This window comes from Nuphar pumila, chromosome 4 (assembly GCF_984573655.1).
Source record: "Nuphar pumila chromosome 4, dmNupPumi1.hap1.1, whole genome shotgun sequence".
NCBI lineage: Eukaryota > Viridiplantae > Streptophyta > Magnoliopsida > Nymphaeales > Nymphaeaceae > Nuphar > Nuphar pumila.
The window spans coordinates 31,375,576-31,401,727 of NC_143252.1; the positions used below are offsets into that span (position 1 = coordinate 31,375,576).

The window sequence follows — 26,152 nt, forward strand, 5'->3', positions numbered from 1 at the left end:
GGTTCTTATAAATCCAATGATATAGATCACATCAACATGGTTAGATTAAAGAGAAAATGACAAAAGTTCCAAAAAAAATAGAGATTCACAATTAGTTCTCATATTCCAGTGATTCTATATATTCGATGAAAATAACTGAAAATATGAGAACTAATTGCAAAATACTATTTTCATGGATTTTTTTTCCTTTTCTATTGAATTAGCCATACAGATGTGATCTATATGCTTGGTTTTATAAGAAATCATCCATTTTTGATGCATAAATGAAATCTTTTAAGGCTTTAAAATCAATGACTCATAATCTTCATAGATATTCAAGCATTCAAAAATCACATTTGTTTATCAAAAATAAAAAACCCAATAGTTAATTCCTAGCAAATTCACCATGCCAAACACATCCACATAGTTGGATTTGCAAAAAAAAGTGTTGGAAATGCCCATATTTCTACTTTTCGTATTTTAGTTCTTATATCCTGATGACTATATATATAATATTTGTATTAGTTAAGGAACCTATACTAACCAAACACCCATTTTTTGGGTTCAGCTTGCTGTGCCTATTTCATAAGTTTGGATGTGCTCATTACGAGTCGAATACAACTCGTTGATTCTGTTTGTGTTCTTTGCACAAGACAAGACGGATCTCAGGTCCATAAGTAGGGGTGGCAATTTCTGACACGACCCGCCAACCCGACCTGCCAACCCGCCTCTTAGGCGGGTTCGGGTTGGGCTTAAGCCAACCCGTTTAATAAACGGGTCAACCCGCGTAACCCGTTTATTAAACAGGTCGGGTTCGGGTTGGGGGTATGCCAACCCGCCAACCCGTTTAATAAACGGGTTAGGCGGGTGGGTCAACCCGCCAACCCGTCTGCCAACCCGCCAACCCGACCCGCCAACCCGCCAACCCGACCCGCCAACCCGACCAGTCAACCCGTCAACCCGACCCGCCAACCTGACTACCTGCCAACCCGATCCATCAACCCGCCAACCTGAAAACCCGTTTACCCGACCCAACCCATTTATTAAATGGGTTGGCGGGTCGTGTCGGGTTACCCGTTTATTAAACGGGTCGGGTTCGGGTTGAGGTATGCTGACACGCCAACCCGCCAACCCGACCCGATTGCCACCCCTATCCATAAGTCTGATCCCGAGTCTACAAGCAAACTCCAAAACTCAACCTGAGACCGAGTAGAACAAGACGTTGGAGGTTTAACATTGACCCGACCCATGTAGACCAAAACGGACCTGGTCCGAGTCATCCGGGTTGGACCAGAGTCCACAAACCAAGCCACTTGGCCGACTTTAAAACGAAGAAAACGCCAGCTTTTCGTCATCACTTTTCTATGAGAGGAAAATTCCCAAACCCCCAAACGCCTCTCTTTCTTTCCTCGCCCTTTCTCCCTCTATAAATATCCCTGGACCCCTTTTCGATTCTCCGATATTTCCCGAGCACGTTTCTCTCTCTCTCTCTTTCGATCGCCGTCGTCGATCTAGGGTTTCCCGATCGGTATGGCGTCGAAGGAGCATAAGGGTTTCTTAGCGTCGATTGCGTCTAGCCTTTCCAATTTCGGCAACGCCATGCACAAATCTGTCAACGGGTACACACTCAGAGCCCTCTTTCTCTCCCTTTCTAATTGATCGATGTTTGAATTGCTGAGCCCAATATTGTGTGCGTCTTTACCTTGTGGCGGGTTTTTGCCTGATCTATAGGTGCTAGAAAAGTTTGAGATCGGTGATCGCGTTGTTTAGAACGTCGGATTTCGTGGTTTCGGTGGTTCTGTTAGTGGCTTGGTGGAAATTATGTAACATTTCGGCACCTTGGATGATCTGTGCTCCTATTTGAGACTGTTAGACCATAAATATTAATTATTTGCGCTAGTCTGTTCGAATTAGTGTGTACGTTTTGGATTTTTGGGACCTTTAAAGTTATGCGGAGCTTTAGCTTTAGCTAGAGAACTCGAGTTCAGTTGGTCTGTAGTGAATGCCCCATATTTTGATCGCTAGTTTGTATTCGGATCTGTTCGAATTAGTGTGTACGTTTTGGATTTTTGGGAGCTTTAAAGCTATGCGGAGCTTGAGCTTTAGCTAATGAACTCGAGTTCAGTTGGTCTGTAGTGAATGCCCCATATTTTGATCGCTAGTTTGTATTCGGATCTGTTCGTCGCCCTCCGAACCCTTCTTCGAGAAGTGGAGTGGATGTACAGTGACAGATGACACGGAGTCTACTGGATGAAACTTCGGTTGGAGTTCTAACCTTCCATTGTGAATGCCATGATGGGATTGTTTTTCTGTCTCTAGGTTTCCCCCATCTTTTCCGCATCGTTACATTTAAAAAATCTCTGAGTTACTTGGCTGTAACGTTCCCTGAATCACACCAAGCAGGCGGCAGTTTGTTTACTTCAGTCTGGTATTGTGACCTCGGTTGAGTTGCCGTTTCCGACATTTTGCTTGAATTACAGCTTACATCTCCCGAACTTCATTCTCAATATCTATTTTTTCTTTTTTGCACTATTGTGGTCGTGAGGACGTCTTTTATGAAATAAGCGCATGGTTCAGACTTCAGATCACTTTAGCATCATCTGGAAATTCATGTTAGGGAATGTATTGTGAGTTTATGTTGTGTAACCTGCGGGGAATTCATTCACTGGCCTGATCAATTGTTTATTCTAATAGTATCAGTAACACAGTTATCGTCTTATTCTTGAACATGGAAATGTGTCTTCTTTTTTTTTTTTTTTGAACAATAACTTATAAATACACAAATTTGTTTTTTCTCATTAGGTTGCTTGGGTACGAAGGTCTAGAAGTTATAAATCCTGAAGGTGGTACAGAAGATGCAGAGGAGGAAGCTCAGAGAGGGAGATGGAAGCAAGAGGTGCCTTATTGTTTCTATTATGATTTTTATCCCCATCCAGTGTCGGCAGATTGTTTATGACCATGTTTCTCTATAATGGTTCTTTGTAACTGTTACTATTATTGCTATCTAGAGACCTAGTGCTTCCCTATTGTTTAGTAGCATTCGCTTTATCATTGCCTTTTTACATGAGCTTATGACTTCTCTTCTGTTTTTTTTTTCTGTCATGCAACGGAAATGTCAAAACTTTCAGCCTCTTGCTTTACAAAAATGTCAAAACTCTCAACTTTTTCCGTAATAAGAACAAAAACATGAGTCTACAATTTGATCTGATTTATTTGCTTTATCTAGACTTCTGGAGCAGTCTGCATGTTTCTCTTTGAGTATGATTTATGCTTGTTTTCTTCCCTTTTTTTGTTTTATTTATTTGGATTACTTTGTTGGGTTTGTTTCTGTGATTGCAAATCACAATCAGCATACTTTCTCAAGGTTAGTGGAACATGAAAAAGTAGAAGTTGTAATTTTGATTGCCAGCTGTGATTGTTTTTGCATCTTTCTTCCTTTAAACTTGTGAAAGTAGATCGCAAGGTCAACCTTGTTATCTACTTTCTCAAGCTTCTACTTTCTCACTTGTGACCAAAAGAAACATGCCTTATCATTTGTTTTTAAACCCTCGAAAGGAGCTAAACAAGGAATGTTTGTAGAGCAGGTAGTTAAGGAAGCTGATTGGTGTCTCGAGGAGGATTCAGAATCAATGTGGAAAAAGATAGCGGGTGACATGAGAAAGGTGGCTAAGGAGGTATTGGGTGAGTCTAAAGGCGGTGCACTGTTAGGTAAGGATACATCGTGGTGGAACGAGGATGTCAAATTAGCTATTAAGGTTAAAAGAGAGTGTTATAGAAATCTAAGTAAGAGTCGTGATAAGGAGAATTTGGAGAAGTATATGATAACAAAGAAGGAAGCTAAAAAACTAGTTCGGAACGCGAGGGATAAAGTATATAAGGAGGTTTATGACAAGTTGGATACCAAAGAAGGCGAGAAGGATATTTATAGGCTTGCAAAGATGAGAGATAGGAAATCGAGGGATCTGGGTATGGTTAGATGTATCAAAGATGAAACACAAAGGGTTTTAGTCAAAGATGAGGAGATTAAGGAGAGATGGAAAAATTATTTTGATAAGCTATTTAATGAAAGTCATGCTCAGGATCTTGGATACTTCTTTATTCCTTTTCATGAGATGAATCATGACTTCATGCGCAAGATTCAAAAGAAAGAAATTGCAGAGACTTTGAAGAAAATGAAATCAAGAAGGGCAGTTGGCCCAGATGGTATTCCTATCGAGGCTTGGAAATGCTTGGGAGAGAAAGGTTTAGAATGGTTGACAAATCTTTTTAACAAGATTTGGCGGACAAATAAGATGCCTAATGAGTGGAGGAAGAGTACTTTGGTGCCTCTATATAAAAATAAGGGTGATATACAAGATTGCACAAACTATCGTGGTATAAAACTCATGAGTCATACTATGAAACTTTGGGAGAGGGTGATTGAGTCTAGGTTGATGAATGTTGTCATGATATCGGAGAATCAATTTGGTTTTATGCCTGGAAGATCAACTATGGAAGCTATACATGTTCTTAGACAACTTATCGAGAGAAATAGAGAGAGGAATAAAGATTTGCATATGGTTTTTATTGATTTAGAGAAGGCATACGATAGAGTACCTAGGGACGTTCTCTGGTGGACAATGATGAAGAAAGGTGTTTCTCTCAAGTACATTAAAATAATTAAAGATATGTATGAAGGAGTAGTAACCAATGTCCGCACTTGTGGAGGGGTGACAACCAATTTTCCTATAACGGTTGAGTTACATCAAGGATCTGCTTTAAGCCCTTTCCTATTTGCTATAGTGATGGATGAGCTTACGAGATCAATTCAAGAAAATGTGCCGCAGTGTATCTTGTTTGCTGATGATATTGTTTTGATTGATGAGTCTAGAGCTGGGGTTAATGCTAAGTTAGAATTATGGAGACAGACATTGGAAGCAAGAGGTTTTAAGTTGAGTAAGAGTAAGACAAAATACATGGAATGTCGGTTTAGTAAGCAACGAAGTAATGATGAGAGTGTAGTGAAGCTTGGTGAGCAAGAAATACCGGTGGATGATTGTTTCAAATATTTGGGATCTATCATTCAAAAGTATGGAGAAATTGATGGAGATGTAAATCATATGATAAAGGTTGGGTGGATGAAATTGAAAAGTGCAACTGGAGTGTTGTGCGATCGTAGAATGCCATTGCGGTTGAAGGGAAAGTTTTATAGGACGACTATTAGGCCCGCTTTACTATATAGTATGGAATGTTGGGCTGCCAAGAGACATCATATTCAAAAAATGAGTGTAGCTGAGATGCGTATGCTGAGATGGATGTGTGGAAATACAATAAAAGATAAGATTCGGAACGAGGAGATACGTAAGAAGGTAGGCGTTGCACCCATTGAAAATAAGATGAGAGAGAATCGTTTACGGTGGTTTGGACATATTCGGCGAAGGCCTAATGATGCTCCAGTTAGAAGGATGTAGAAATGGGCAAATATATTAGTTAAAAGAGGTCGGGGTAGGCCTAGGAAGACATGGATGGAGGTGATAGGAAAGGATATGAATGCTTTGAACCTCACCAAGGACATGGCATTGGATAGAAATGATTGGAGGAGAAGGATTCATGTGGAAGACCCATAATGATTTTCTTTTTTGGTTCATATCGCCGACCCCAATTATTTTGGGATGAAGGCGTAGTTGTTGTTGTTGTTGTTGTTGTTGTATCTGTTATAATAAGGACACAGTTCTAATTATTGTTCTAGTCATTGTCGTTGCTGGTTTTATTTTCTTAAGCAATTTTTATGTAATTTAGCATTAATCATTTCACCGTTTAGGGAATTTCTGTGAGGCTTTTTCTGTTGCTTATAAGCCTTACAGCAGTTAAATGAAAAGTTGTTTTATAGGATCGGGATGGCTATTGGAAGATGATGCACAAGTATATTGGTTCAGATGTTACATCAATGGTAACACTTCCTGTTATCATCTTTGAGCCAATGACCATGATTCAAAAAATGGCAGAGGTGAATACTGTTCTGGTTTTGAACTGGATGTTATCTATATTTCACAGATATGTATGTTTTTGTTATTAATTTCATTTTTATTTTTATTTTAACTGTAAATGGCTTATTCAGTTAATGGAGTATTCCAGTTTGTTAGATCAGGCAGATGAATGTGAGGACCCTTACATGCGGCTGGTCTATGCTTGTAAGGATATTTCTCTAAGTTTTCCTTTGCTTTTTGTTCTTTTTTTTGAACTTCACTTACTCTGTTGTGGATGAACTCATGATTGTTTCAGCATCATGGGCAATTTCTGTGTACTTTGCGTTCCAACGAATATGGAAACCTTTCAATCCCATCCTAGGAGAGACTTATGAAATGGTTAATCATGGTGGAATTACATTCATATCAGAGCAGGTCTGGAATTAGTATTCGTTTTGTTTTCCTCTTTCCTAGCCTCCTTGTCTTCTTTTCCTTTGTTCCATAAAACAAGTTCATAGTAATTTTCAAGTTATGTTTGACAACTTAACACTCATTTGTTATGTCATTTTGGTTATGTAATAACTATGCTTTAAATGTTCTCAAATATCTGCATATGTTGTTGAACAGGTAAGTCATCATCCTCCCATCAGTGCTGCGCATGCTGAAAATGAACATTTTATATATGAAATAACATCCAAGTTGAAGACGAAATTTCTGGGGAACTCAGTAGATGTTTACCCTGTTGGAAGGTAATGTCTTTATACTTAATTATTCCCTATAAATATTAATCTGCCTATCCATAGGTGCATTTTTAAGTGTTACTGATCTTCTATTCCGTTTCAATTTGTGGTTATAACTTTTTTGATCAAAAAAGGAATTGTCTACAATCAAGGTAGAGGGTCAGGACTACGTGTTTGCCTCTGGAGTGTAAGAAATGAAAAAGTACATGGGAAGGTTAATGTAGTTAATGGGGAAAGAATCCTGTGACAGTCATCAGGAGCCTACCTGTGGCAACTCTAAGCCAGCCATCCAATGCTTGCTGAAGTATGGAGTTCTCTTGGGCAGTGACCAGCTGCTGGGGTCCCCAAATGTCCAGGAATTAAGTTCCTTCCTAATCCACACCTTGCGTCCGCGGTTTTGCACCAACTGTTTAGTACTTTGCATGCTCTATGTTGCTCCGATGAATGTGCAGGTGGGTGTTGGATGAGTCCGGATCAGGTGCAATCACATGGCACAAAATTTGTGCATTAAGCACCTGACCGCCCTCCATCAGGCCTTGTGCCCCACAACTGACAGGCCCTATCCCCAAGATGGAGGGTGATCAGGTGCTTAATGCACAAATATTTGTGCAATCATATTGCACCTGATCTTTCACGTGTTGGATGGTCCCGAAGCTTTTTAGTTCCTTGGCTGTAACAGCTAATCGGCTTCTTTGTACTTGCCCATACATAGGGTATAACAATCCAAGTCTCTTATACATGGCCCTCATGTGGTAAATATCTATTGGGGCCATATAAGTTGGCAATTCTTTCTCTAGGTTTTATGCAATTACCTAGAATGATCTCCCTATTGTTTGATGGTTCTTCAATGCAAGCCTTCCCTAGCTAAGCAAGGCTGAGGAGTTGTCAAAGGAAAGGGTAATATGCAGAAACATGTAATACCATTTCATCCTGTACAAAACCACACAATGACCTTCTGAATGGGTCCTTGCATTCTGTATGTTGTCTACTAGGAAAGTTTTATGATATGAAAGCAAACAAGCCAAAGTTCTAGCCCCAGGAGATGGTTCTTAACTCCAAATGGCTTGATTGGAGAATGATGTGCCAACAGTTCCACTTATGAGGGATAACATGAATGAAATGAGGATGGCTCCTTATATTAAGTCCATATTATATGAGCTTCCTCAAGTAATTTCATGGTTTTGGTTTTCTGGGTTCTTGTGAGATTTACCAATCTTTAGATACCTTCTTCTTTTAGGCTCTATTGCTAAAGATCCACCATTCAATTTCTCACTTTCAAAGCATCCTTCAGCTATGCAATTGATTGTCTTTTTGTCTTTGCTTTATTTCCCCTTTGTATGATGAGTTGTACCAAATGTTGCTGTGTTTCCAAGAAAAGAAAAGAAATGCCTTTTAATGTGATGTGTAACACATGCAGGACACGTATAACTCTGAAAAAAGCTGCTGTCATTCTGGATCTGGTGCCCCCTCCAACCAAGGTTAACAATCTCATATTTGGGCGGACTTGGGTTGATTCACCAGGGGAGATGATTATGACAAATTTAATCACTGGTGACAAAGCTGTCCTCTACTTTCAACCATGTGGTTGGTTTGGGTATGACTGAATTCTTGTACTTCGTGGTTAGTAATAAAAGTCAACGTGGAAAAACTTTTGTAAACAAAACTTTTACTTCTTTTAGTGGTTGGGAGCCCCTTGTTGATTTTTCGATATCTATGTTTGACTATTACCTTTGTAGAAGCATGCTGGATTAACATAGTAAGAAGGCCTTAATTGTTCTTTGTTAGTTTTGTCACTTTTTGTTTCTCTTTTATTAATCGGTCTTTGCATTGTTGGAGGCTTACCAGAACTGAATTTGGTCGCAGTTCTGGTCGTTATGAAGTGGATGGGTATGTCTACAATGCCGAGGAGGAGCCTAAAATTTTGATGACTGGGAAATGGAATGAATCCATGAGTTATCAGCCTTGTGACTTAGAAGGGGAACCTCTTCCTGGCACGGAACTGAAAGAGGTAAATTCTGTCTTTCTTTTTGGTGTGGTTTTCTCATGCTTTAACATTTTGCTATGTTACATGGTAGGATATGTGTTGTTTCTCTCTGTTAAAGACGCCTCATCATTCATGCACCTCACTGTGCGTGTGCATACAAGTGACGCTTTGAACTTGTGCACTTTGTTATGACCTGTGAAATCAGATTTTTGGACAGCTTTACAAAATTGCTTGATTAATTAACTATTTGCGCTAATTCTTTTACTTAAGGTTGCTAGGTCGTTTCAACTCATCTCTATATTTGAACCTGGGATAACTTCTGACCTCTTGCTCATGATATGTTATAGGTATGGAGGGTTGCAGCAGCTGCAGAGAATGACAAATTTCAGTATACGTATTTTGCACATAAAATTAATAGCTTTGACACTGCACCTAAGAATTTGCTTTCATCAGACTCTCGATTACGCCCTGATCGCTATGCTCTTGAAATGGGTGATTTATCAAAATCTGGTTCCGAAAAGAGCAGGTATACTACTTTGTGTGGTGTTCATGCCATTAATTTACTACTAACAGATATATCCAGAATGTTGAGTTGGCATTGCAGCAGGTGATGATTGTAATGAGATATGCAGAAATACAAAAGACAATACAAAAGTCAGCTATAACAAGAGAACAAAATATGAAAAATATAAGCTTTATTGATGAAATGCTTAAGCAAAAGCATTAAGAACAAAAGGGGGCAACACCCCTATATATACACATGAAGAGGCCATTGGGGAGCTCCCAATAGAGTCGTTGGGAGCTCCCAACCATCATATTTATGACTGTTGGGTAGCCCCCCATGATTCTTGGTTTAAAGACCATAGAGCCCATGCTCTAATTCTAAAAGACAAAAAACAATAAAAAATAAGAAGTGCGAAAAAACTGTTCCTAATGAACAATACCTATTATAAGGGAAAAAGGCCAAAATGCCCCTGATGGGCAATATGAATTACATAATAAAAAATATAAATATATACATATATATACATATATATGTATATAGCTATATAAATACATATTTTAAACTCTCCCCCTCAAACTTATGGTGGCATCACCAAAAGTTTGTTGAGAAGAAAAATGAACTCGGGTAAAGAAAGAGATTTCATTTTTCAAAAAATACAATCTTTACAAGTAATTTCTTTTTCATTCCATCAAGTTTCCAAAAAAAGAAAAAAAAATGCATCTTTGAAATGCTAAGATGTTCAAGTCTCTTGTGCCAAGTTTTACTATTCTTTTCTTGGACATGATTACAAAATGACTTGGAAGAAGGCATAGATAAAAAAGCCATGTAGTAAATTTTCTCTCTCTTATGGCCTTATCTAATCTGCTTCTCGGATCAAAGATTCTGCCCGATGCAACTTTTTGGTGAGAAAGAGATTTCACATCCATGATCGACTATTTGAGAAAAAAAAATTAAGTTTGAGAACTATTCTAACTTTTTGAACAAAGAAATTTTGAGGAGTTTTTTAGTCTAAACTTCTAATACTTTTAGTTTTTAAAGAAATCCCATCGGCAATTGGAACATAAAATAATTTTGAGTTGGTGGCTCCCGAGTCAATGATCAAATAACACATAACTGGAGGAGAGGAAGAAGCAATAACAACATCCAATGTAAATGAGGATTTGAGAATTTGCTGAAGTGCCTCCATTAGATGAGAGAGAGAGAGAGAGAGAGAGAGAGAGAGAGAGAGAGTTTTTAAAGTTTCTTTCTTTTTTGCTTGTCTCCTCCATCTTGAGTGTGGATTCGCCAATGAAAGCCACTTTGTTCTTGAAATAACCATTGAGTTTTGGACAAACTGGTCGGATATGTCTCGGTTCATGGCAAAAGTGACAAATAACAAATTTTCTTCCACTGTAGCTATTTTGCATCCCATAATGTGGAGGTTTGTAGGTCTTCACATTGTTGTTGGGTCTAAACACCACCAACACTTCATCTCTAAGACTCGTCATACCAAGACGAGTCTTCTCTTGACAAACTTTGACAATGACATCTTCTAGAGGTAAAGGTGAGGATCTATGAAGAAGTGATGATCTCACTTGTTCAAATTTGGGGTGAAGCCTATGCAAAAATTGAAAAAAATGTTATTTTTTCATTTATTCTCTTCTTAGCTGCACATCTTCCCTAGCAATCCACTTGGATTCAAGAAGTGCTAACTCATCTCATGGAGGGGATAGTGTACTGAAGTAATCACGAACACTCCTCTCCTTGTTTAATGATTCTTATTTTCTCTTGCAAGAAAAATTGTCTTACAAAATCCTTTTGAGTGTACATCCCTTTCATAAAAGACCAAACTTCATTGGTCTTTTTAAACTTTGCAGTGGGGCACACAAGTAATGAGTGAAAACCGATTGAAAATCGAGTGCAACTATTGCCATAATATTTTTGTTTATGTAATGTGAAAGTATGAGTCTTGTGACATATTCTTAATTGCAAGATATTTGATATTTAATATTTTGAATTGTTCTTGTACCATAGTTGATTTTTGATGATGTCTTATGCATCTCATAGAAACATAAATGCTTCATATGTGATTTTATGGTTGTATTTTGTGCATTTCGTTATTGTTTCTTGTGTTATGTTTTTTTTAGATTTTTTGCTATTTTTTTGATTTTTTTAGAATTTTTATTTTATTTTCTCAAAATGTTACAATATTATCTTATTTTGGGCTCAAGCGATACGGGTTACAATACGATACTTACAACTTTTGTCAACATTGTTCATAAACCATGCAATGATCTTGAAATGGTTACTCTTCAAATCTTCTATTTTGGCTTGATATTCACAAATGACTTTAGTACATTCGTCTCCTTCTGGAGCCTTCTCTTGATCTCCTTATACTTTTGTGAGTATAAGTTGAAGTTCGAGAATAGTGCTCGACACATATCTTCAAAGTTTTTTTTCTTTAAGGTCGTTCTCTATAGTAGAGGCCCACGTCATGTAGTTTGATCCATTTAATTTGACGGATAGATCAATCTTGAAATCGTGATCTATGAAAAAGATTAGAAGAGAGAGAGAGAGAGAGAGAGAGAGAGAGAGAGAGAGAGAGATGTAAAAAAAAAACATGCCCTCTTGGGCACCACAATTAGCACGATCGCCCAAACACTTTCCGACAAACACGATCGTATGATGGTCACACTTCAAAGGTCCAAGAGCATTATGACTGTGATACTATGTACAAAACATGGGCCTTTAAGGGCTTACAAGATCTTACCCACAAAATGCTCATGCAAAAGTCCACTATGAGACAATACATGGCTCTAACAAGAGAAAAAAATATAAAAAATATAAGCTTTATTGATGAGATGCTTGGCAAACACCCTTATATATACACATGAAGAGGCCATTGGGGAGTTTTTAATAGTCATTGGGAGCAGTGTTGTAAGTATCGTACCGTATCGTACGATACAGCCTATGTCACATAGTCTCTTCTAACAGGGCACTGCACCCGCGTCACACCTGCACCGAGACGGGTGCGACACTTGGACACAATTTTCTTTGTGTTAGGTGAAGTCCACCACACTGAGGTCCATTTATATCCAAAAGTAGATTCAGTTAACCCTAATCGAGTCCATTTTTATCTATATTATGTATATAAATACATAAATGCACACACATACATGCAATGTTAACTTAAAACTATTAAAAATTATATATACCCTCCCCGCACCCCCGCAGCCAAGTTTTTTTAAATCACCGTATTGCTGCATCCGCACCCGTACCCACACCCGCACCTATGTGACATAGGATAAAGTATGATATATATCATTATTTTTGGGTTTTGCGATACAATACACACTCGTATTGCGATACTAGTGTGTATCGTACCCATATCGAGTATTATAAGAAAATAGGCAAAAATACAAATAATAAGTGATAACACTTGAAGGTCCAATAATGAGCACGAAACCACAAGCACATAAAGTGCAAATACACAAACCCACTAAGGAGAAATCACAAGCACATAAAGTGCAATTACATTAACTCACAAAAGGGTAATGCCAAGAGGCTAAAAAGAAATAATTTTATTAAGAGACTGTAAAAACTCTTATTGAACAAATGAGGGGGAACTCCCCTTTATATACATAATGAAAGAGCGAGAGAGGGAGCCATGGGGCCTCCCACTAGATAGACGTTGGGGAGCCCCAACGTCTATACAAGTGGAAAAAGGGAAAATAAAAAGAAAGAAATAAAAAATAAGAAACTAAAAAATTCCTAAATAAGTTACACAACTTATATTACCTTGTGAAAAGACCAAAATACCCCTATCGAGTATTTTGGATAAAACAGAAAAATACACACACACACACACACACACATATATATATATATATATATATATATATATATATATATATATATATAAAACACGCCCCCTCAAACTTTACGTAGGGAGGACAGAAAGTTTGAAAATCCAAAAATAAGGATTCCAAGTCTTCAATAGAAATCACCATTTTTATAGCATATAAGAGAATTTTGTAATTGTCAGCCTTCAACTGTCTTTAATGGTGATCATCCCTAAGCACCTTCATTGACTATCTTTGTCACGGGCCTATTTCCTTCAATAAGGCAGCGCGGTGCGACGATCCTTCCTTACCGCCGCAGGCCTACTTGTCAACTCGCTTGCCAGTCGCGGAAGCTTGTAATCAGAGTACAAGAGAGCAAGAGAGAATAAATGGAGAAGAATTGCAATCACAAGAATCAATCACAACGACGGTGAACAAAAGAAAGCTCAACGCATTTACAATTTTGCTCGAGGGCTATTACAGTTCAAGTATACGGGCTGCTGCTTCGGGGTATTGATTCACCTGAACCGGGCAACTTACATCAGACTCAACAAAAGCAAAACAAACTCTAAGCGCAACTTTATAATGTAAGTCGCAAGGGAACATGCTCCCCCTTTCAAATCATGCGCCGTCCTCGGCGCCGTCTGTTTCATGGTAAGCTCTGACTTCAGCCGGGTAGCGGCTGTTCATTCAGAATGCAGGCTCCCACGTTGGTTCCGCTGTTTCATCCCACTGCACTAGGTACTTCTTCGTTTCGCCCAAGTAGTTGACCTTGTGACGAAGGATCTTACTGAGGTGCTTCTCGGCCCGTTGTGCTGTCGGGGCCCTCTGCATGATGGGAGCGCGTTGTGGCATGTTGCATTCTGGATCTTCATCGTCTGGATGGAACTGCTTGAGGTTGCACACGTGAAACACCGGGTGCACCTTGAAGTCTTGGAGCAACTCCAGCTTGTAAGCTAGCTTGCCCACCTTCTTTGTGATGGTGAAAGGGTCCTTCATACTTTCTGAGCAGTCCGCAGTGCTGCCCGCGGAAGATGTATAACTTCATCAACACTTGTTCTCCAACTTGGAACCTAGCGGGCCGACGATGCTTGTCCGCCCACCTCTTCATTCTCTTTGCCGCCTTGTGTAAGAATGCCTTCGCCAACTCATTCTGCTCGTGTTAGTCGCTAAAAAACTGATAGGCGAAGGATGACTTTCCCTTTTCTTGTGCGGCAAGAGTTTATGGGGTCAGTGGCTGCTGCCCCATGACTATCTCAAACGGGCTGTGGCCTGAAGACTCGCTCTTCTGCAAATTGTAACAAAACTGTGCTACGTCAAAGAGCTTCACCCATTTTTTCTGATTGACACTAACAAAGTGCCTAAGGTACTGCTCAAGTATCCCGTTGATGCGCTCTGTCTGCGGATAAAAGCTTGTTGAAAACAACAAATCAGAGCCAAGTAGCTGAAATACTTCACGCCAGAACTTGCCCGTGAAGCGAGCATCGCGATCACTCACAATGCTCTTTGGTATGCCCCAGTGCTTCACCACATGCTTTACAAATAACTCTGCAGTCTTCTCTGCAGTTCACTCCTTAGAAGCTGGGATGAAAGTGACATACTTTGAGAAACAATCCACCACAACCAAAATATAACTGAGGCCCTCTACCTTTGATAGACTAACAATGAAGTTCATGGAGATGCTATCCCAAGGATGTTCTGGAATTGGTAGAGTCTCAAGGAAGCCGACAACCTTCTGATTTGTTCCCTTATTTTGCTGGCAGATGAGGCATGTCCGCATATACCCCTTTAACGTCGTCCCTTATCTGCGGCCAATAGTAGCTGTGCTCAAGGAGTGCTAAGGTCCGCTCTTGACCAGGATGGCCGGCCCATAGTGTATCATGACACTTCTTAAGCAATTCTCGGCGGAGGCTTCTCCATCGCAGCACGAAGACGCATCTCTTTTTTGTCACGAGGAGGTCGTCTTGTAGCCAAAATCGTCGAGTCTTCCCTGCCTGCGCCAGAGAAACAAGGTGTTGTGTTGTCGGATTCTGTTGCGCCTCTTCGCGGATGCGGCTCAACAATGCACCCTCTAAATGCACTTCAGAGGGCTTCGCGCGCGCAACTGCCAGTTCAGCCCTGCGGCTCAGGGCATCCGCCACCACATTGGTCTTTTCAACCTTGTACTCCAAGGCAAAGTCGAACTCAGCAAAAAATATCTGCTGTCACGCTTGTTTAGGCGTCAGCTTCTTGTGTCTGAAAATAGCTCGTAGCCATATTGTTCGTCTTGACGACGAACTCGACACCTAGAAGGTAGTGCCGCCAGGTCCTGAGGCAATACACGATGGCGGTCATCTCACGTTCGTGCACCGTGTAACGCCTCTCTGCATCCTTCATCCTCTGACTCTCATATGCAATCAGATGGTCTTCCTGCATAATAACTCCATCGATGGCAAAGTTTGAGGCGTTTATGTGGATCTCAAAGGGTTTTGAGTGATCAGGCAGTCGCAACACTGACTCCCTCACTAAGGCTTTCTTCAAGCCATCGAAGGCATCTTGACACGCTTCTGCCCAGAGCCATACCCAATTCTTCTTTAACAAATCTGTGAGGGGCACAACAATGAGGGAATAGCCTTCGATGAAATGCTGATAGTAGTTTGCCAAACCAATGAATGACTGCAACTCTGGCACTTTGCTTGGCGGAACCCAATCTTGGATGACCCTTATCTTTTGCCCATCTATACGCAACACACTACGCCCCACAACGTGGCCAAGGAAGTTGATCTCCTTTTGCCCGAAGAGACACTTCTCTCGTTTGACACAAAGGTCATTCTCTTTCAGCACCTGAAACACTGTTCGCAAGTACCCGACATGTTTTTCTATGCTGCTGCTGTAGATCACGATATCATCCAGGTAGACTACCACGAACTTGTCTAAGTAAGGGTAGAAGATCTGGTTCATTAAAGTCGTGAACGTGGCTGGAGCATTTGTCAACCCGAATGACATTACTAAGAATTCGTAAGCACCATAGCGGGTGACGCAAGTTGTCTTCGACTCATCACCTTCAGCCATCCTCACCTGCCAGTAACACGATCACAGATCTAGCTTGAAAAAGATACGGACACTACCTAGTTGATCGAATAAGTCCGCTATCAATGACAATGGGTACTTGTTCTTCACCGTGACCTTATTCAAAGCATAATAATCCACACATAACCGTTTGGAGCTGTCATGTTTCATTTGAAAAAGGACTGAGCGTCAAATGGGGCTTTCGATGGATGAACAATTCATACGTCTAACATCTCGTCTAATTGCATGCGCAACTCCTTCAGCTCAGCTAGCCCCATGCGGTATGGAGCCATTGCGGGAGGCTTCGCTCCCAGGGTCAACTCAATCTTATGGTCGACCTCATGTCTTGGTGGAAGACGCTTTGGCAATTTCGGAGGCATCACCCCCCAAAACTCCTCCAATAGTGGGGCTAGGGTTGGCGACACTGCTGCTTCCACCTTCCCTTCTTCTGCGTGCACAACAACTAAGAATGTCTGCTCCCCATACTTGACACCCTTCTTCAACTGCATCGTCGATAGCATTGAGGACTTGCCTTTCTGCGTAAGGCACTGCTCTGTGTGGGACATGTTTGGCCCCATAATCGTCAACGTGTTAAACTTTGACAACATCATAACATTCTGGCTTCGCAGAAACTTCATACCCAAAATCATCTTAAAGTCGTCAAGGGGCACCACAGAGAAGTTGGCTTTGCCGGCCCAACTCCCCACTTAGATAGCCACATCTCTTGCTTCACTAAGGATGGGCTTGGCCTCAGAGTTCACCGTTTTGATGGTCCTCTGCTTTAGTTCGAGCTTCAAGCCCAACCGCTCTGCCTCTTTCCGCGAGACAAAGTTGTGTGTGGCCCCGAAGTCTACCATAGCTGAAGTAGACTTTTCATTCGTAATGACTTCGAGATACATTAGTTCTTTGCTAACCTGCGCAACTTCTAGCTGCGTTGATCGATCGCATGGCTCCCATCCGCAGTTGCATAGTCTCAGTGTTGCTGCATTCTGCCTGCGCAGCATTGGCATCACCTTTGTTGCTGTTGTTATATTTTGTGTAGTTTTGTTTTTTGTCAGATTGATGGCTTGTCAACGCCTCCCCTTTGTTGTCGCGCCGCTCGTCCTTCTTGCTTCCGTGGTCAGGCTTCTTCCCGACTTTGGTTGATGGGGTGAAAGGCTTGCACTGAGTGTCAACTAAGCGCTCGGCCGCCACATACACATCTTCCAAAATACGGGGGTTGCTTCTTTTCACTTCAGAATTGTGCTTATGGCTGAAGTTCCATAATGAACCAGCTGAGCTTGTCGTCTTCTGGCTTGTTAGACACCTCCAGCATAAGCTTCTGGAACGTTTTGACATAGTCTTGCAATGAACCAGTATGTTTAAGCTTGCCAACCATCCGGTACGCTTGCCTTTGTGCATTCCTCGACATGAAGTAGTTGCGCAACTCTATTTTGAAGTCGTCAAAGGTGTCTATCACACATTGACCCCTCTCCATGTCACTGCGCTTCCGCCTCCACCAAGCGATAACATCTCCATCGAGTAGAGCTGTTGCAGTCTTAATCCTCAGATTTTCAACGATCATATTCTGAATATCCAAGTAGTCTTCTCCTTGGAACAAGAAGTTCTCAATGGCCTTGCTGTTACGAGAACCATTGAATTTTGCGGGTCTTGGCACATCAATCCTTGATGGCCTCTCACCATTTTCGTCATCCAGGGTCACTGTTCGCTGCAACGTGCGGTTCTTCAACTGAAACTCCTCTACTTCAGTCTGCAAGTCGGTCACTGTTGTCGTCAACGAAGTGACCTGTTCCACCAACAAGAGCACCTGATCTTGCAGGCTCACCACCACATCATTCAGTCCACCGAATGATTCAATTGCGCGTGAAATCGCTTCTTCATGCGAAGTCACATCTTCCACCAGCCTGTTCACAGTTGCAACTAACTTCTTTTGGCCCCGAGGTGAACCCATCTCCTCAGTTTCAGCAACTGCCTTGCCTTTGGTGTTGCGCAAGTTTTGATAAGGCGCCACAATGTCTTGCTCACAAATCTCGGCTTGTCGGCGTGTTGTGCGACACCGACTTCGGAGTCTCTTCTCTAGCACGAGAACGGACTCTGATACCACTTGTCACGAGCCTATTTCCTTCGATAGGCTAGCGCGACGCTACAATCTTTTCTTACCGCCGCAAGCCTACTTGTCAGTTCGCTTGTTAGTCGTAGAAGCTTGTAATCAGAGTGCAAGAGAGCAAGAGAGAATAGAGGGAGAAGAATTGTAATTACAAGAAGCAATCACAACAAGGGTGAACAAAAGAATGCTCAACGCATTTAATTCATTCACAATTTTGCTCGAGGGCTATTACAGTTCAAGTATACGGGCTACCCCTTCGGGGTATTAATTCACCTGAACCGGGCAGCTTATATCAGACTCAACAAAAGCAAAACAGACTCTAAGCGCAACTTTAGAATGGAAGTCGCAAGGGAACAATCTCCGTGATGTATCAAAAGTACTCTTCCATCTCATTTTTAAGAACCTCTCATTTGGAACAAACCAAAGAGCTCCAAGTATACAAGAAAAATATCTTTGCCGAATATAATTTAATAACAAGAATAAAATATTTCAAACAAGATATATTGAATCAACTCATTTTTCAAGAAACTATAACAGTGATGATGAGAAAATTTGATTATTAACAAATATATGATTTAAAAAAGAGATAAAACAATGATGCATAAAAAACATTCCACGCATTTCAATTAAGCACCATGTGAAGATATCGTTAAGAGGATCAAGCTCCAAAACAATTTGATAAACTCACTATATTCTCAAAGAAAGATATGTGCACAAAGGCACAAGAAATTGCTCACAAAGGAGCAAACATGCACAAATGCATAGAAAGAAATTCTTTATCGAGAAAGATTAAGCATTACAAAAGATTTAGAAAGACCTAATACACATATATGCATCATGTAATTAAAGTATTTTTAATGCACATGAAACAATAATAAAAAGATAAATATTTTTATCAATAAAATGCATATAACAAGCATGAATTTAATATAACAAACAAATCATCCCTATTATAACAATACACAAGTGTTTATGTAAGGGACATGTCATAACTTGTATTTCCAGCCACGTCAACCTTCAACAGAAAAAGTGATAGAGGAAGACAAGAGGTTGCTGCACAAAAAAGGTCATCAATGTCACCTAGAGAAGCTATGTTTATATTAGTGTTTTACAAAATACTATGGACGATAATGTCCCTGGTTATAAATACAAAATACAAATATGTGCACATGTGCGTAAATCCAGAACCATATCACGTCTTCTTTAACAGCCTCCCTCAAGTTGTGCATGATCTTGAATCATGGACAACTTGCCTTTTAAGAACCAAAAATTTCTATCTCGATATGTTTAGTGCAACTATGATGAATGAGATTAAAATAAATATTTATCGCACTTTGATTGTCACACAATAATAATGATCTTGAGATAGATTCTCTCAATTCTGTTAGCAAGTGTCTAACCCACGTAGCTTCTGCTGTGGCCGTTGCCATGAAACGATATTCAACCTCAGTACTAGATCTGACAACAACCTTCTGTTTTCTACTACTCCAAGACACAATCTTGCTGTCAAGAAATATACAATAGCCTGAAACTGACCTTCTCTCATCTGGATCTCCTGCCCAGTCCGCATTTGTATAGATAAATATTTTATGAGCCCCATTTTCTATAAGATTTCTCTTGTAAACAAGTCCATCTCCTACCGTACCCTTTAAGTATCTCAATATCCGCTTAACTGCTTCCATGTGCCCTGTTCGAGGTTCATGCATAAATTGAGACACTTGATTTACAAATAGACAATGTCGGGTCTAGTGAAGGTAAGGTACTGGAGCATTCCGACTATACTTCGGTATCTGGTGGGATCATCATATAAGTCTCCATCATGAGAACTCAACTTCTGTTGTAAAACACTCAGAGTAGCTAAAGGCTTGCAATCTTTCATTCCTGCTCTACTTAACAAGTCAAGGGTATATTTATGTTGTGTTGGGGTCAACACATTGTCTTTCCTGTCAACTTCTATTTCAAGGAAGTACCTTAGTTCTCCAAGATCCTTCATTTTAAAATTTTGACTTAAGAATTCCTTGACTTCCTGGATATGACTGCAAGAGTTGCCCGTGATAATTATGTCATCTACATAAATCAATAAGAATGTGATTGTATGCTCGTCCCTGAAGATAAAGAGTGAGTGATAAGAGTGCATTCGTCCCTGAAGATAAAGAGTGAGTGATCATGAGTGCATCTGCGAAAACCAAGATTTTGAACTTTGAGAGAAATACTATCAAACCAGGATCGTGATGCTTGTTTTAAACCATAAAGAGCTCCCTTCAATTTGCAGACATATGCCTTAGGATCTCCTTCCACATATCCAGGTGGCTGTTCCATATAAACTTATTCTTTAAGGTCCCCATGAAGGAAAGCATTCTTCACATTCATCTGGCTCAATGTCCATTTGTGATGGACGAGTAGAGATAATATGATACAAATTGTCCCCATCTTGATCGCAGGGCTAATTGTCTCATCATAATCCTGGCCATATTCTTGAGTGAAACCACGTACAATAAGTCTTGCTTTGTGTTGTTCAATGCTCCCATCAAGTTTATACTTGATCTTATAAACCTACTTAGACCCTACGATATTTCTATCCTTGGGTCTGGGGACAACTTCCCATGTTTGACATTCATGTAGCCCTTCCATTTGTTCATTCATTACCTCTATCCACTTGTGTGACTTGACTGCCTGATGGAAGGTAGTAGGTTCATCTTGCTTTTCAACTTGTGACAGAAATGACTGAAAATCCAGAGTGAAATTATCATAACTAACCCATCTCTGAATTGGGTGTCAAATTCTTTCTGATCTCCTGAGAAATGAATGATTTTCAAGTTCATCAACAATTACATCAGTAATGGTGGAATTATTTTTTGCCGCTTTTCTCGCATAGACTGGTCCTGAAAATTCTTAATCTCTTTGGGCGACAAATTGTCAATCTCGATTTGAGTTGTTCTAGAGGTTTCATTTGGTACAAGAGTAGGCATGGGAGCAACATTGCAATATGATGAACACTCTTCGTTGATGTTAGCAAACAACTCGGAATTCAACCATGGAGAATAAACTTCAACACTATGACGCGTATTTTGTAAAAAATGCCCATCTTCAAAATTCTGCTCATCAAAAATCACATTTCTGGAGATCTTAACATGCTTGGACAGAGGCTCATAGCAACGATTTCCCTTATAATCATCTGCATATCCCACAAATCTGCACTTATAAGCTTTATCCTAAAACTTATTTCTTAATGATTTGTCAATATGCACATAACAAACACATCCAAAAACTCATAAACTATCATAATCTGGGTGCTGTCAAAAAAGAGTATAATAAGATGATTTATTTGCTAAAATGACCATCGGCAAACGATTTATAATATAAACCGCAGAGTGAAAAGTTTCTGTCCATAACTTAATAAGTATATGACTGTCATGCAACATGCTCATCGCACTCTCAACAATGTGGTGATGTTTTCGTTCAACCACACCATTCTGTTGCGGTGTGTGCAAGCAACAAACTCTGCGGCTTATACTATTGTTTCGAAGAAAAGCAATAAAGTCATTTGAAGTGTACTCACCTCCCCCGCCACACTCAAAATTCATAATATTTGACGAAAATTGAGTTTTGACAAATGCATGAAAAGTTCTAAACAATTGAGGAACTTCAGATTTATGTTTCATGAAGTATATCCAGGTATAACGAGAATAACTATCAATGAAAACAACATAGTATCGACTTCCCGAAAGAGAACAAGTAGGTGCAAGACTAGGGATGGCAGTGGACTGGGGCGGGGGATAAGGTCTCCACCCTCGCCCCGTTTCAAAATCTGAACCTTCATCCCCACCTCCATCCCCGCACGGGGATGGATTTTAACCTCCACCCCTGCCTCCATCCCCGTTTCATGTCCTCCATCCCTGGTCCAAACGAGGGTGAGGCAGGGCGGGGCCCGTTTTCCCTCGGTCTATAGTCATTCCTATGCGGGGATTGAGATGGGGATAGGGCGGGGATTGAGATGGGGATGGGGCGGGGCGGGGGAAAGCGTAAGTCCATCCCCGCATGGGGATAGATTTTAACCTTCATCCTCGCCTCCATCCCCGTTTTATGCCCTTCATCCGCGGTCCAAACGGGGCGAGGCGGGGCCCCGTTGTCCATTGCCATCCCTATGCAGGACCCCATACATCAGAGTAGATAATCTCAAAAGGTCTTGAAGCTCTTTTATTAATTGAATTGAAAGGAAGAACATCACTCTTGCACAATTGACAACTTGTACATTTCTCATTATCAAAAGTAGGACTCAAACTAGATAAGGAGATACGATTATCTCTTACAAGCTTTTCAACAAAAGAGAAACTACAGTGACCAAGTCGACTATGCCAAATATTTGACTTATTACATTTCGAGAGACTAAGAAGACATTTAGAAGATGATTCATCGGACTCCAATGAAGGCTTCATGACGATAGGAACAAAAACACGAACAAAAGGGTCTTCCTTGAAGATATACATAGTTTCTCGTTGTTCCCCTTTAACGAACGTCTCCCTCGTTTGAAGGTCCTTGACATACACAGAAGATGGAGTAAATTCGATAGAAAAATGTGTATCAGCAACAAGTTTGGATACAAAAATAATGTTCTTTTTGATATTAGGAGCAAGTAGAACATTAAACAATTTTATGGATGAATCTAAGAAGGGTATCATGGCATTCTCAGTGTGAGAAATGAAATGATGAGTTCCATCTCCAGTGACAACACTGCCTTTATCGAAATAAGGGATAAGTTTGAGAGTTTACCTGCATCTCCCGTGACATGGGTGGCTGCCCCAAAGTCTATATACCATACTCCCTGGTCATTTTATGCTATTGTCATCTTTGAAAGGGCTGCCAATAAAAGTTGTTGCACATCTCCACTAGATTTACTCCCATCAGTTTGCCTTTTTTACTAAATAATAGGATTCTTGCCTTTGTTCTCGGGGTTGAACCAAGAACCAGCTTTAATGTGCCCCCTTTTATTATAGAGGAAGCATGCGAGAATATTTCTTGGATTTTCTGCATGAGAATTAAGAGGCATGTTTGGGGTACGAAGCAACCCACGCCCCCCTTGTCCACCACATCGTTCTCGAGCTTTACCTCCGCGATGATTATTTCCTCCACCACGACATTGTCCATAAGTCAGCCCAATAGCCAAAATATTTTGTGAGTCAAGTTGCCCACCATCATCATCAAAAAGGCTCTTCAAACAACATGCCATTAAAGGGCTAAAGACACACTGTGTAAAAACACCTCTTGTCTACTTATAATGACAATTGAAACGATTGTATCAACGACTAGAACAAGAGCACAAAGCCAACAATGGGCTAAAACTCACACACGAAAGTGTGAATACATATCTCTTGTCTACATATAGTGATACTCAAAATCAAGTGTATCCGCGACTAGAACAAGAGTATAAAGCGAATAATGGGCTAAAAATCACACACGAAGGTGTGAATCAATCTCTTGTCTACATATAATGACACTTAAAACGAGTGTATCAGCTACTAGAGCAAGAGTACAAAGCCAACAATGGGCTAAAAATCACACACAAAGGTGTGAATAAACATCTCTTGTCCACATGTAATGACACTTAGATAAGAGGCATAAAAAAAGAAAAGACAACCGATGTAGGAAGACTTGTAATAGAAGCGTACTAATGCAATCAATATCAATTTTAACGACATTTTAAAACATCATGGTTTCAAAAAATAGATAGCCATCACAGATACACAATTAAAAGCATCCATAATAAAGTCAATGGCCAAAGAACAAATGAGTGATACCACACACTCACAATCAAAGATCACATAGCTGTCAAACTACAAGTTGACAATTTAAAATGACATAACACAAGGTGCACATAACTTACTCCAACAAATATCTCTGATTCAATAATAACAAGGCCAAGAAGATTGATGCATCATATAAAAGTCTGTGATGAACAATACAAATGCCATGAGAAGGCAATAAATACTCACGGAAAACATTTTTCAAACAAAATACCGATTTAAATAATGGATCTTCCACAAATGCACAAAGAACTCACATAAAGGTGTCTATTAGAGACACTACAAGCATGACCCTTGAAAGGATATAAATGAAGGAACACTCAAGAACTCACATAAAGGTGTCTATTAGATACACTACAAGCATGACCCTTATATAAATGAAGGAACACTAAAAAAATAAATAATATTTTATTCATACACAAAATGCTTAAGAAGCATTGATAACATAAGCAAGTTATATAAGGAGCTGACTTGATCAAGTTCATAAAAGAAACTGATTTGCAAAAAACTTCTAACAAATAAAATGAAATCTTAGAATGAATGTAGTGCAATCATATGTCCTACAATATGTCTCATGACATTTTTAACAATTTTTAATAAGCAAATAAGAATTATGCTTATTATAAGTAATTCTTTAAAAAGAGTTCATGAATACATCAATCAAGAAATAAGTGTAATATGGCATATCACATGCAAAGAATCCAATGACTCTCAAAGAGAAAATAAAAACAATATATATGATTTCGAAAAAGACTATTTAAATTTAACTCACAAGTCGACTATGAGACAATCAATGCCACTAAAGAGAACCAAAGCATATGTATAGATACCAAAAGAACTATACTAAAAACCAAGTGCATACATTCTCATAAAGGGATTAAAAAGACTCATGTATATGCAATAATTAAAGCTACATATCTCATACAAAAGACATGCTTACAAACAAATTTAAGCATATATGCAAGTGATAAATTTAAAGCACTAAAGTCATTATATAAAATTTTACATTTTAAGTATATAATGACTCAAGGGTTTTAAACATGAATACACATGTCCATCAAGCATGCAATACAATATTTAAATCATATGTAAGGCGTGAGGTCAACAACATAATCATAAGTTCAAAACACCTAAAGTCATTACTATTGTTATACACACAAGTTCAAGTAAGATTATATTTTGTGAAATACATCGTTATCAAATTATTTTAAGATATGAACATGATTGATGAACCATCTAAGGTCAATAATACATGATTATATATATATATATTAAAGCAAGTTTTGAAAAATTTCAAGATTCAAACATGATACATATGTCTAGTTTTCTTAAGATAAACAAAAAATGATAAGAAAACAAGTTCAACGATGATTAAAATATCATTTAAAAAATTTCAAAGCATACATTTTGTTTTTATTTTTAATTTAACAAATAACATAGAATATATATATATATATATAACGATAAAAAAAATAAGTTATACATATATATATATATATATGTATAACGATAAAGAAAATAAATATTTTTCTCATGCGTAATGCATGAGCTACATAACATAAGGAATACTTAAAAAATGTAAAATACATACCAAGTAAATCCAAGGAGAAGAGAATAAAGGAGAGATTACGAATACTTCACCACCTTCTCAAAATTTGGATGACACACTTTCCGATGCACCGAAAGAATAACTTGATCACAACCGGGCTCTTATACCATGTAAGAAAATAGGCGAAAATACAAATAACAAGTGATAACACTTGAAGGTCCAATAATGAGCACGGAAACACAAGCACATAAAGTGCAAATACACAAACCCACTAAGAGAAAATCACAAGCACATAAAGTGCAATTACATAAACCCAAAAAGGGGTAATGCCAAAAGGCTAAAAAAAATAATAATTTTATTAAGAGAGTGTAAAAACTCTTATTGAACAAATGAGGGGGAACTCTCCTTTATATACATAATGAAAGAGAGAGAGGGAGCCATTGGGGCTCCCACTAGATAGACGTTGGGGAGCCCCAACAGTCATATTAATGACCGTTGGGGACCCCAACGTCTATACAAGTGTGCCCCCAATGGTTCCAAAAAAGGGGAAATAAAAAGAAAGAAATGAAAAATAAGAAACTAAAAAATTCCTAAATAAGTTGTACACAACTTATATTATATTATGAAAAGACCAAAATACCCCTATTGGGTATTTTGGATAAAACAGATATAT

General features: G+C 39.3%; 1 protein-coding gene across 1 annotated transcript in view; it reads left to right on the forward strand.

Annotated features, from left to right (window-relative positions):
* Nucleotides 1-1,437: 1,437 nt before the first annotated feature.
* The window catches only part of LOC149839841 (oxysterol-binding protein-related protein 3C-like), a 38,642-nt gene continuing 13,927 nt past the window's right edge, over nucleotides 1,438-26,152 (forward strand). Inside the window, exons 1-9 of the mRNA XM_090004252.1 lie at nucleotides 1,438-1,598; nucleotides 2,782-2,875; nucleotides 5,849-5,965; nucleotides 6,077-6,149; nucleotides 6,241-6,359; nucleotides 6,552-6,673; nucleotides 8,082-8,258; nucleotides 8,528-8,672; nucleotides 8,996-9,174. Coding sequence (XP_089860378.1) covers nucleotides 1,510-1,598; nucleotides 2,782-2,875; nucleotides 5,849-5,965; nucleotides 6,077-6,149; nucleotides 6,241-6,359; nucleotides 6,552-6,673; nucleotides 8,082-8,258; nucleotides 8,528-8,672; nucleotides 8,996-9,174 — 1,115 coding nt within the window. The 5' untranslated portion in view covers nucleotides 1,438-1,509. The remainder of the gene's footprint in view (nucleotides 1,599-2,781; nucleotides 2,876-5,848; nucleotides 5,966-6,076; nucleotides 6,150-6,240; nucleotides 6,360-6,551; nucleotides 6,674-8,081; nucleotides 8,259-8,527; nucleotides 8,673-8,995; nucleotides 9,175-26,152) is intronic.